This window comes from Brienomyrus brachyistius, chromosome 7 (assembly GCF_023856365.1).
Source record: "Brienomyrus brachyistius isolate T26 chromosome 7, BBRACH_0.4, whole genome shotgun sequence".
NCBI classification, from domain to species: Eukaryota; Metazoa; Chordata; class Actinopteri; order Osteoglossiformes; family Mormyridae; genus Brienomyrus; species Brienomyrus brachyistius.
The window spans coordinates 15636837-15650245 of NC_064539.1; the positions used below are offsets into that span (position 1 = coordinate 15636837).

Genomic DNA, 13409 nt, shown 5'->3' on the forward strand with positions numbered 1-13409 from the left:
ATTCCTGATATGTATAAGACTTTATTGTTTCTCTTTCCCCAAACAGCCAGACCTGCCTAATAAACCTTCCCAAATTCTACATTTCCTGTCCTTGAGTGCATCCATAATGCTAAAGACAAAATTCCTGTTTCATGGTTTAAAGCTGTAAAACCCTTAATAAAATTTCCCATTCCATCCTGCCACCCGGCATCATAATAATTTGTTCACCATCCAATGGAAGCAAGTCTTACAATGTCCTATAACTAGGAGGATAACACACAGCTATTCGATTAAAATCATTTGAATTTTTATGATATTGACTTAAGTTGACCTAGTTTTACAAATCATACTGGTGATAAAACTTACCTGGCGCTACGTAGAAGCCGAGGTCGTCTTCAGTGTAGGGCAGTAGGTACACCTCCCCTTCTTTCCAGAGCAGAGGGGATGCCTGGCCCTCCAGGAACTCCCCGGTCCATCCATCTGGGTCTGTCACACAGATGACAGAGGTCCACTATCTTGTCTATGCTGTATTCATTCCACATTATCATTCATCGCCATGCCGGTGATAAACCTCTGCCTTGTTTTGTATTTAGTGCTGCTTAAAGACACTTAAAAGGGCAGCATAGTTTAGAGGCTTTATTTTTCCACACCAAAAGCCATGCATTACCAAAGAAGCCCTGCTGGTAAACGCTCACCTAAATTGCTTCAGCGGAATATCCAGCTGGTTCTAGTCGATAAAGCATAAAATCGTATGATGTGTGTGTCTCTTGGGATAAGATTTCCAGCCAAATAACTTAAATTACTATTAATACAGTTAATCAGTGATGTGTTCAGAGATTAGAATGCAGAATGGTTTAGATAGGAGCCTTGGAGCCCGTCTTAGACACCAGAGCGAATGAGTGCAGCCTGTACAGGATGCCAGTGCATCACAGGGTACATGGCAGGGGACACCCTGGACGGGATGCCAGTCCATGACAGGGTACATGGCAGGGGACACCCTGTAGGGGATGCCAGTCCATCACAGGGTACATGGCAGGGGACACCCTGGACGGGATGCCAGTCCATCACAGGGCACAAGTTAGAGATACGAAATTGTCTAGTTGCATGCCTTTGGACTGCAAGAAACATTTACAAAATAAGAGACCATGCAGTTTACCCAGTAACATAGCTGGATAATATACTAGACCAACTGAGGTAAAATATCTTGCTTACGATTTACCTAAGTGTACTTGAGCTGTGTCCTTCTATGGACCTGAACTATCCATGATTCCAAGTTCACGATGTTTGGCGGCTACGCTAAGAGCTTCCTCCACATTAACCATAATGTTGTCAGTGAAAGCGAATGCGTGGGCAGATTATAATTACCGTTATGGAAGTCTGACGTGATGCTGATCTCAGAGTATCGCGGTGCAGAGGAGCACGCCACGGAATGGCCGAAGCAGAAGCAGGATTCGCAGCCCTTTGGGTTCTGGGCATCCAAATTAAAGAAACCTGGCTTGCACCTTGACAGAAGAAGCCCTGTCAATGCAAGTCCCAGCTGACTCCACTGATTACCCCCCCATTCTATAAAGAACAATAAGCTATACTGAAAAACCAACATGTTCACAGAGTGAACAATGTTTACACGTGGCTCCTTACTCTTCTCATAAAGTTCACTGAATCTGAAAAATGCTTTTTAGATCGCAAAAGTGCATTTAGAAAACTCATTTGTGTGGTGCATCAAGTAAGTCTATGGCTGCGATTTACATACAAGATACGGCATAAATTAGAAAGCACATTAACAAACATGCATAAACCACGCATTCCGTAAGTGCAGTTAATGCAGCACAGATTAATAGATGCTAAAATAATCACACTGAAGTATCTAGGAAAGAAAACAATTTAGGATTGTAGATTATTAGCAACCTTCTGATACAATTAAAAAGCATCTAAACATATTCATCGAAAAAAGTAAACAGAATAAATTAAATTGTGGAAAGAAAAATAGAGAAGCAGAGAGCAACTGTGAGAATCTGTGATGGAAGCTGGTGGAGCTGCGGTCTTCTGTGCAGCAGAAAGAAGGAGGACAGAGCAGGGAAGTCACCTGTCACAGGCCTGTCCCTCCACGTTGACTTTGCAGTGACACCTCCCATCCTGCGGGGTGCAGATGCCCACACTGCCCTCTGGGTGGCACTCACATGGCCTGCGAGTGACAGAGCCCTCTCTATTACGCAGCACTCCTTACAGACCTCTATTCCTGTACCATCATCCCCAGCCCTCCGCTGCCTCCCTCCCCCCACACCGTGGTGCCCTCTCCAAGCACAAACATCGAGATGACAAAGTTAAAAAGTCAGCCTACTGCCTGCGTCTCTCTCCGACTGCCCCGGAGGTTAAAAGAAAGGAAGAGAAATCATGGGGGGTGGCGCCTGACTGGAGGTCAGCACCCTCTTCAGAAGGGCTGGGGTGCTGTGCTGGGGTCTTGCTTTCATTCAGTGTAAGACCTTATGGCCTGTGCTTTGTTCTCTTGCTCCCCCATAGTAAACATGCTTGATCCCTTTCATCCGCCACATGCATTCTCAAAGAGTTGTATCGTGCAATCAATGTATTAAGGGGAGTGCAATTAAAAAGGAATTCAAATGATCCCTTCTCCACTTTGTGTGTTCCGCTCTGTTGGATTGAATAATTCAGCCTCCATCACGAACAGGCATACAGGCTCAGCACCTCACGTGTTCCTTTGTTACTGTTCAGAGCGGCAGTTTTGGGTTGACGTTCACGTGTGCCACCTCTCGGCACGGCCGAGTAAGTTATCGACAGGATGGATCGATCAAACATATTTGCATGACCTGGATTTCCTAGGGGGGGGCAGTGTTTTGATTAGTGATTTCAAGATTTTGGTGTTAATTTCTGTCACTTCTCATTAATATTCGCAGAGCTGGCAGGGTCAGCAAGAATTAATGGATTTAAGATGGTCAGATCACAGAGGCTTATACCAATGGCATGGGGCTGTCTGCAGTACAAAGAAAGGCAATGGCTCTGCAATTAGACCCTGGCATCGTAATAACGCCGCAATTCATAACTCAAAGTATTCATCACGGTGGCTCCCATTTCATGAAGGTGATAGATGGTCCTGTCCGCAGCCCGATAGTAGCTCAGTTCATAACCATTTCTTTTCCAGCTTCGCCGCAGGTGGGTCAACGGGCGAGGAGTAAGATCGACTTAGACATGCACTGCTGCCTTACCTGCAACCAGCGACCCCGAGCGTGTGGAACCCGGGCTGACAGATGTCGCATTTCTCCCCAGAGACAGTGTGCCTGCAGGGACAGCGGCCGTCAGGGGTGCACTGCAGGCTCAGTGATCCTACATGGGGGGAAGGGAAGGAGCATAAAGGGGTGGCGGTCAGGGCTTGATGCCCAAGGCCCCCGCATTCATTCTAGGCTGTTCCTGGGCCTTTCAAAGGCTGCCCCGTTGTGATGGTAATACGCTGGGGTGGCTCAGATGGGTGGAGAGGCTTTTGAAAACATAAAAAACGGTGGGGGGGGGGGGGGCAAAGCAAGTTGTACTTCCTGAGAATCCAGATGGGCCCAAATATCTCATACTTAAAAGGAACAGCGAACAGTCAGGGTGAGACTTTCATCAATGCGATCACATGACCCAAGACACCATTCAGGATGGGTGCTGTATGAAATAGCAGCTGCTGGCAGCCAATCAGCTACAGTCTTTTCGAGAAAAAAAAACAAATCATCTATAGTCATGGTCATGGGATTTGAAGTAATGCATTTCAGGCTTCTTAAAATGCAAGTCAAGGTTTGTGTATTGACATAACATTTACATTTCTGTGCTCCGGAGCCACCATGAAAACATACCAGAGACGATTCAGCAATTCAACCATCTGTTATGCTTCAGGTCATGAGGGAAACAGAATAAGAATAATTTCATTGGCCAGGTATATGTAACTGCAGTAGGAATTCACAGCACCTTTGACAGAAGCTATGGATATTGGCATGTACCCTGATGCACCCTTATACATTATACCATATGCCATTATGAACTGTTAAACAATATCTAATGAACCCTTATGCACTGTTATACAATATAGAATATACCCTTATGCACCCTTATGCAATATAGAATATACCCTTATGCACCCTTTTGCAATATAGCATATACCCTTATGCACCCTCATGCAATATAGCATGTACCCTTATGAACCCTTATGTAATATACCATATGCCATTACGAACTTTTATGCGATATCTCATGAACCCTTATGCATTCTTATGCAATATACCAGGTACCTTTATGCACCCTTATTCAATATGCGTACCATGTGCCGTTATGCAACCTTATGCAATATGCCATGTACCCTTAAGTAACAGGGTAGGACAGAGTTTGATATTGATGGGGATGAATGACTCCAAATTAGATATAAGGGCACACATGTCCCCACTGTCCGCTTCGCCACTGCTCTTAAAAATGCGGTGGATTAAAACATCAAAAAGGCTCACAGGATTTCACACTTCACTGAGGTTCCATAGCGAACTGTAAATGTTCTCGTTCTCTCAATTAGCTTGAACATTCATTTATTCATTTTAATGAACTGGCATCCCGCCTGGCTTGTGCCTTGTACTTCCCCATGAAGGCTCCAGTCTCGTAACAGCCTTGTCCTGGGTCAGTGCTAGATGGGCTGATGGATTAATTCAGTAACGCATGTTGCTTTTGCTTTTATGCTAATCCGGTGCAGTGAGGAACCTGCTGCACCTTACCCAGCGCATTACAGTTGCAGGGATGGCAGTCGTCCTGTGGAGAGTCACGGTGAAAATTCTCCCGGCAGCGCTCGCAGTGCGGCCCGTCAGTGTTGTCTTGACACCCCACACAGCGCCCCCCGCTGCCCGTGCTGCGGTACAGCTCAGCATCAAATACACATTGATCTGCTCGGCCACTGCAGTTACACACTGGGGATCGAAATGAGGAGGGGGGTTAAGAGAACCAAGAAATCACAAGACTTGAAATGAAAAATCACAAATTAAGGATAGGTAATATTTCCCACACCATAACTGCTGTGTGTGTAAATCTACTTCTTTATTAACTTTGCACCTTTTCCAGGTGGTGCATTGGGTTTTATAAATGTACGCTTGAATTGAGATATTATGCGTATCTTCTCTGGTGTGTTTGGCATCAAAGCAGTTCAGAATCTGTTCTTTGGGGAACAGTGTGTGCAGAGGTGCTTTAAAAAGACACATCATTATATAAACCGCATCTTTGATTTGACTTGATTCCATGACTAAATTCCAAACTGGATGCTTTATTCCTGCATATTTTTTATTTTTAATTTTTGTGCTGGTGTGTTTTCAAGGGGAATCTTCTTTGACATCAGTAGGCATTAAAAATATGCAAATCTGTCCTTAAATCTGTTCCAGAGTTCTGGACTGCCTGAATCAGACCTTCCCCTGAGTGCTTAGGAAGGATTATGAAGGTATCGCACCATCAGATTCTGATGTCATCATTATTTTATATTATTAAAACATCAAACTCCCAATGTCAAAAGTTTGCAACTTTCTGAAGAGAGAATGCTGAGAATATTAGTGCTGCAATCTTCCCGTGAACACTGGGAGCGCCTGCCCTCACCTGCCTTCACTTGCCCTCATCTGCCTTCACTTGCCTTCACCTGCCCTCACCTGCCTTCACTTGCCCTCATCTGCCTTCACTTGCCCTCACCTGCCTTCACTTGCCCTCATCTGCCTTCACCTGCCTTCACTTGCCCTCATCTGCCTTCACTTGCCCTCATCTGCCTTCACCTGCCTTCACTTGCCCTCATCTGCCTTCACCTGCCCTCACCTGCCTTCACTTGCCCTCATCTGCCCTCACCTGCCCTCACCTGCCTTCACTTGCCCTCATCTGCCTTCACCTGCCCTCACCTGCCTTCACTTGCCCTCATCTGCCTTCACTTGCCCTCACCTGCCTTCACTTGCCCTCATCTGCCTTCACCTGCCCTCACCTGCCTTCATCTGCCTTCACTTGCCCTCACCTGCCTTCACCTGCCATAACAAAGGAGCCATATGGGGCAGCATTATGTAAAAGCTCCTCAAATCAAACGGCTTGCACTGCAAGTGGCTCAAATCGCTTTTTATTGGCTAGAGGGATTATGTGTATTAATTTCTTTCAGTTTCAGATTTTTTCCCTCAACAAGCCATCTGTTTAATTCAGTGAGCAGCAGTAATTAAAAAGCTCGCTCCCTAATAGATTGGGGCGTAAAGCCATTAACACGGGATACTGCTTTGTGCTTTCGTACCGTCGCTTAAATTTCATTTTTCTTCTCGTACCTTTCAGTAACCCATGCGTTCTGATTCTGTGTATAATATGAGTATATCACATAAAGTGTGTAGACTACACAATGTAGAATGAGTAATTTCATTTACTGAATAGATTTGTCAGATCCCTTTCCTACTTTCTGGTGCTCTGGGCATTTTGTGTGGGTTTTTATTTCAAGTTATTTTTTTCATTACTTTTGCCTTTAAAGGCAGCAGCTTTTTGAGTATGTATTTTACATTTAATCCACTTAACTGTCCATCCAATAAAAATAAACATGGTTAATTATCACAAATAATTTACAATTAGCCTTGTAATATAACATTAATAGATAGTATAGTAAGAACCTACAATACATTAAGTATCTGTAAGTAATGGCAGGTTTGGTATGAAAATACACCTCTGGGAGATAAAAAAAAAAAAAAAAAAACTGTCTAGGAAGGTGACTGGGGATTGGCCATTATGGGAACTAACTGACTGGTGATTGGCTGTTATGGGAACTGACTGACTGGGAATTGGACGTTATTGGAGGCTGCCCACACACGTACACTGGCACTCATTGGCTGAATCAGCTGTGGCTCGAGCCCAGGGCCTGTCCTGGTAGAAAGGCTGACACTCCTGGCAGTCCGTGCCCGTCGTGTGATGCTCGCAGGCACAGGCCACCTTCCCGTGCTCCCCTTGCACGCACTCACTGGCGTGACCGTTGCATTTACACCTGGTCCGAGACAGGGAGAGAGCCTCTGTCATTCAGCTGCAGCGATGCCCATTGCTCATGGTCTGAATGGGCGTGATTCCCGGCTCTTTTTCAAAGAATAACCTCCTTGATACAGAGTGAGAGGGTGACATTAGTTTAAATAGAGAAGTTATATTTATATGTATATATATATATATATATATATATATATATATATATATATATATATATAAAATCAAACTTAAAGGCTCAAGGATAATCGACACCAGATTTTCAGGTTCAGGAATATGACCTCTCACTCTATGATGTAACAAGGTTTGTTATAAATCGATCACAGTAGAAAAAAAAATAAAAATTATAAACTAATAAATAATAATTATCAAATAATTTTCAAGGCAGTATAAGGTATAGTGGCTTCCAGTGGTCTAATTTGTCATTCACATAAGGTTTCTGCTTCTAAATACAAGACACAAAGGAGAAAGAAGTTTCTTGCAGGCTATTGGAAAAACACGAAGGAGTTGACAAGGACTGCAGCCGCTTGAGGGCTGCAGTAAGAGCAGAATAAAAAGTAAGTCAAAGTGCTTATCAAGATACATCTGGGGAGGAAAATGTTTAAAGCATCTTGGTTGAGGAGCAAAATTCAAAACGCATGAAAAACAAGTGGGCTGAATAATTCCTGTGTAAATGTTCCTGTTAGTGAGGCTGGAAAGAAAATCATGTAATTATTTTACTGTAATTTTCCCCTGAATGTCTGAAATTCTGAAATTAAAGGCAGCTATTATTTGCATAACATTTCTCACTGGGAAGAAGCAAGCTGAATCCTACTTTTGTTGGTGGAACTTGTCAGCACTTGATGCACCAGTGGCCAGTGTTTGACAGGTGGCAAAGGGGAGCTGTGGGAATGAACTCTGTGGTTTCACCTTTAGGGCTGGAGGGTTTGAATCCCGCTTTGCTTACCCTACACGATGTGGGATTCTGGGGTTCTCTAGTTCCTTTCAGTGGTGCACCGAGCTCACATTTCCAAATTGCTGTAGTGTGTGTGTATGTGTGTGTGTGTGTCTACTGTGATAGACTAGCTATCCATCCACAGTTCACCCCTGCTGCCTCGGATAAGGGCCACTGTCCCAAAAGTCTGGATAAGCTGTTGGAATACGGTTGATGGACCCAGTGTTTAAATTCAATAAATCAGACTAATTGGAATAATCAACCACATAACTCCAACATTGTCATTTCAAATCCTACTTCAACTACCTGCATTTAGTTTTAAGTTACCTTAAAACACCTCACCTTAAAGTAATTGCACCATGACTGAAAGTAACTAGTCTGAACATGATGCAAATGATAGAAATTGCAGAAGTATCCTAGAATTCCAAACATAATCTACATAAATTACACAAACATTACTAAAGCAATTTTGCTCATTAAAAACAGACAGTTACTTATCTTAGGTGAGGAATTGCTTCTCCACAGTTTGGCCTGTAAAGTAAAAGTGCACAAGCAACTCAAGGAAGCTTTGGGCAAAGAGCACCTGCCCCGAGTGCTTTACCTGCCACCCACGGAGAAATCGGAGATGGCGTAGTAGTAGGAACGGAGGACCTTTGAGTCTTTGAAGAATTCATCGCCGAAGGTATTGAGCCTGACCAGCGAGATGAGGAGATCCGTGGCTGTGACCCACTCCTGGAACATTGCAAAGGGGGGGGGGGGCGTTATTGGTGCAGGAGGACTTGCACGGGTGAAGCTGACGAAGCATTCTCCCCTTTTATTTAGAAGATATGCGTACAACAAAGGCGTAGACAGTAACAGAAGGGCAGCATGCTGTTGCATTGGTTTCTTTATGTCTCCCAGGGCTTTCAGACAAAAGGAGGTTAAGACTAATGACTGGAAGAAATAAAATATAACGGGAACTATGCAACACATTATTCTCTAGTCAAATACAAATAACTCTTCGAAATGTGCTGAGGGGTCACACAAATATGAATAATGTACGGAGTAGGAAAGCAACACTACAGTCATGTCTGGTGTCACCGTTTTAAAGACTACACCGGGGACCTAATTGTGCTTTAACACATCTGCTGAAATGGGGTGAAATACTCGGAGAATAAGGAGAACGTAAGTGATGCAATCAAAAAGCAGGATAATTCCTGTAATACAAATATGGGAGAGATGGGGATTCTGAGAAAGAGTCCTCATCCTGAAGTGATGACTGAAAATTGATTAGCTTTGTTAAGTTTGTGGTTTTGAGTGAATTTATAAGATTCGGCACAAATTATATTGACATCTGGGCTTATGCGTGCAAGACACATATTCTTCCAAGTGTACTGTGAAACAATTAAGCTTCTCAACCACCTAGTACCAACTACCAGAGTGCAAAAAACTCCTTTCGAGTCCTTTCGTGATCCAAACTATGCCTGGTACACCCACCGGTAAAGAAAAAATTAAAGGCCTCTGCATGAATCATAATGACAAATGAATGCAGCGCTTCAAGTGGAGAGTTTTTATTGGTTTCTATGTGAAGGATTCAGTGCTGCCACCTTCTTGAGATTCATGGCAGCGATAATGGCTCCGGCCATGTGATCAGTAATCTGCCCCTTACAAATCAAACAGGAGCTTTGCAGCAGCCAGTAATGAAATGTTATAGACAGAATGATCACAGTCCCATCTCTGCAGAATATTTATCAAGAACACTGCTGAGCTGCTGCCAGTTATATAAAAATGCAGCCCAAGGATAATTTGTGTCTTCCCCTTGAGATTATTGATGAGGGTCTACTTCCAAAAAATCTGATGTCACACTGATTGACTTCTTTTTGCACCCTATTCTATGAACTAATTTTATTCCAATGAGCCATTAGAAGTAAAGTAGGCTGTGCTCCAGACTTGCCTAATGGGAAATCATAAATATCCTCTAGTATTCCAATGTACTGAATGTTACAATATAATTAGGTAATAAAAGCTACAGATCTACTTTAAAACTTCCATCTTACCAACAAAGTGATGAGTTTGTTTCTCCAGGACAGCTTGCGGTCAAACAACCGAGACAGGTCCCGGGCAACAATGGAATACATAACTTGTATTATTTCTTGACTATCTGCAGTCACGCTTGGCTTTTAATGGAAACACAATAGATGTTTCTTACAACATATTATTGAAATTCAACTTGCGTACAATGCAGCCTGGCTACTCAGTCAACAATAACTTAAAAACACTGAAATGTCATTATGGTTATTCACAGTGCTTGCTTTGAGTAACCTTTTAGCACTTGGCTGGCTAAATAGGAAGTTTAGGAGAAACTCCATTCCATGTAATATCAACAAATTTATTTTGTTGACGGTTCATAAATCATGTCGCTTTGGGAATATTTTCCTACTTTTCTGATTTCTAGTCACGGCTCATTAGTTAGCTTAATTACGGTAAGTTCCCTAACTTAACTTTTTTGAGAACTTAATTAGTTTAGTGAAATGGCATTCACACAATTTAAAATTTTAGTTCATCAGCAAATGCATTTACATCATCTTCGCACACTTTGTACGCCTCTGACAGCACATTATGCCCTGCATTCAAACAGGCTCAAGTAAATCCACAGATTAAAAAGCCAACATTCAACCCATTACCAGCTGAAAACTACAGAGCAGTTTCCTGTCTTTAACATTTTAGCTTGTCAATTGCCCCAGATCCTTCTGGACCTACTTGCAGCCTTGGAAAATCACATTCTCCTGTATACTTCCTCTCAGATCATCACAGGGATCATTCTGGAATTGCCTCACAGCTAGGTACCCTCCTTCCTAGGTCACATCATCCAGTCAAATGGGTTCTCCTACCAAAACAAGGCTGTTTCAAGGCCATCCATGTAAACCCCAGTGTTCCTCCAAAGGAAACCACAATCTCTGCCTTTCCACATGCCTCACGGACATCACAGCCTCTACGAGTGAATGCCACCTACCAATCAACCTTTCAAAGCCCTATTCTTCAACATGACATTACTGTCCAGCATGGATCATAGTCATTATTGTTGTCGAGGTTTCCTAGGAGCTTAGGAAAAGTGGTAATTGAACAGCTAACCTTAACAGCATTGCGGAAATCACCAGATCAAGTAGGATCACTTCATCTTTATTTTGAGGAAAATCCTACCTGTCAAAATCCAGGCACCTGTCATCTCAAGACTAGATGACAATCGGCCCACAGTTTCCATAATGGATTGGTACCAAAATCGATGGATGTCCCTTTATATGAATTGGTTTTGTATTTACATACAGCCTTCATGCTTTATATATACTTCAAATCATCTCTTGATTACTTATAATACCTTATACAACTCAAATAACAAGGGAAAATACAGCAGCCAATGTCTGAATGCCTTTGCCAATCCATGGTTGATTGCATCTGCAAATGTAGAACCCGTGGATACAGTACCCGTGGATACAGTACCCGTGGATACGGTAAAGGGCAGGGACACCAGCATGTACACACATTGCACCTGCCCTTTTCCATTAGTTCCCTAGAGGTGCATAAAGTTCAGGACTTTTCTTCCATCCCACCTTTTACAATCAGCAGGTGAAGATTGTCTGTGATTTCACTACTATGTGGAAGTTAGTCTTATGCTGGTTGTTTTACATGCATAAAACCTGGAAGGTGGAGTGATTCGGTAAAAAATATACAGTGTCGAGACCCTCACAGCCTTCAGAAATTGCGAAAATTCATCTCTTTCAGGAATGTCTCAACCTTCATTCTGCTTAAGTGACTTACTTGACACTACTGGATGGTTTTTTTTTGTACATTATGTTTAGACTTTGTCTCTTAACATTCTCTAGATCCCTGTTTCTCAACCCAGTCCTCGCTGACCCCCAGAAAGTCCATGTTTTTACACCCCCTCAGTATATGATGAATTATCACGGCTTCCCTGTGTGCCTAAAGCATTTCTTTCATGGTTGAATAACAGAAAGTTGATGCTGTCCTCTACAGAATTGGCCTTGATATGTATATATTTGTCGAGTGATGGACTAGTTCTGTCCAGGGCATGCTCAGTGCTTCCTGCGATAGGCCGTGGACCTGTTATACAGAACCTGTATAGAAGAAGCAGTTCTGGAAAATGGATGCATAGTTCAAGATCATGTCATGTAGTCCGGCACATGCATAAATCATGAAGCTCTTTTTATGCAAAGTGAGGTTTCCCTGAGCCAGTGCAGTGATTGCCAGAGTCACGTGTTCATTACGGAGCAGTCTGATTTCTGCAGCGACAGCATGCCCTGACTAATACACTCCTCTTCCGTGATGAAGGCACACTGTGCACTTCTTCTTTTCAGTGGCAAAATCTCGTCTCAGACGGCAGGTTCCTCCTTGCGACTCCAAAACGAGTCTCTTATTATGGCTTATTAATTTGATTGTTGAACTTCATCATGCCCTCGGTTTCCCTCATTTTCATTCAGGACTAGAAATCTAATTTAAAACACAGCTTTCCTGCTTCACCTAAAATAAGAGCGAGCTGAACCATTTTAATGGATGACTGAACAAATTCAATTTGGATTCATAAAATGGTTGTCATTATCTTTTGATAAAAAAATGTTTTACAAACTGCAAAAAATGACATGCTTCAAAGGGAAGCTTCTTATGCTTTACTATCATATTTCTTTAGAATGATCATAAGCAAAATTATAGGCATCAATCAAATTACAGATTTATTAAATATGGAAGATGCACATAGCTATCATACTTTCAATCTGAAAATTACGTAATTAGTAATCAATTTTGTGATTTGAAACTCATTCATGCACTTTTCATTGTTTCAATAAATCAGTTTGTACCGGGATCCCATCAAAAATGCTGATGATAGATTCATTGTCATTCCATTTTTACTTCTTTTGATTTGAAGGCTTTGGCATGAATTTTTAAACCTTTATTCTATAGAACTTCAACTCAGAGGGACATAGCAAAATGTGTCTTTGGTGGGGCCATACTAATTGGATTTGCCATTTTTGCTTGCAAACTTACAAACTTTTGGCAAGAGATGCCACATAAATACAGTCTATAAAAATATCAATGATCAGAATTTCAGCTTTCAGTCCTCGAACATCATGTTGGACATACTGGAATATTCATAATGTCTGCACTACCATTTCCCTCCCACATTATCATTTGCATATCTGGCCAAGTTAATGGAAAATGCTCAACCTGTATTTCAGAGGCATATGGATTTACCTATGCTAGCTAGTTCACCTTAGAATGAGGTTTTGCAGTGTGCTCGTAGCCCCCCACAACCCTGAATAGGACAAGCGAGTGCAGAGAGTGGATGGATGGACAAACGGACGGACTTCACAATGGTGATGCAGTATATAAATACTCAACTTCTGGTTCTTAAATGTCATGATGTAATCATTGTAGACGTAGTTAAGCTACGACACATGGCAGTCCAGATACTAAATATATCCAATTAGGCTTAACGATGGTGCAGCAGAGGATC

The 13409-nt window shown here is 42.4% G+C and overlaps 1 protein-coding gene across 2 annotated transcripts in view; it reads right to left on the reverse strand.

The window, feature by feature from the left end:
- The window catches only part of lamc3 (laminin, gamma 3), a 68187-nt gene that overhangs the window by 45744 nt on the left and 9034 nt on the right, over nt 1-13409 (reverse strand). For both annotated transcript variants that reach the window (XM_049020905.1, XM_049020904.1), the window contains exons 3-9: nt 8505-8635; nt 6813-6979; nt 4722-4910; nt 3198-3315; nt 2063-2161; nt 1345-1481; nt 346-465 (exon numbers count right to left, since the gene is read on the reverse strand). In XM_049020905.1, coding sequence (XP_048876862.1) covers nt 346-465; nt 1345-1481; nt 2063-2161; nt 3198-3315; nt 4722-4910; nt 6813-6979; nt 8505-8635 — 961 coding nt within the window. The remainder of the gene's footprint in view (nt 1-345; nt 466-1344; nt 1482-2062; nt 2162-3197; nt 3316-4721; nt 4911-6812; nt 6980-8504; nt 8636-13409) is intronic.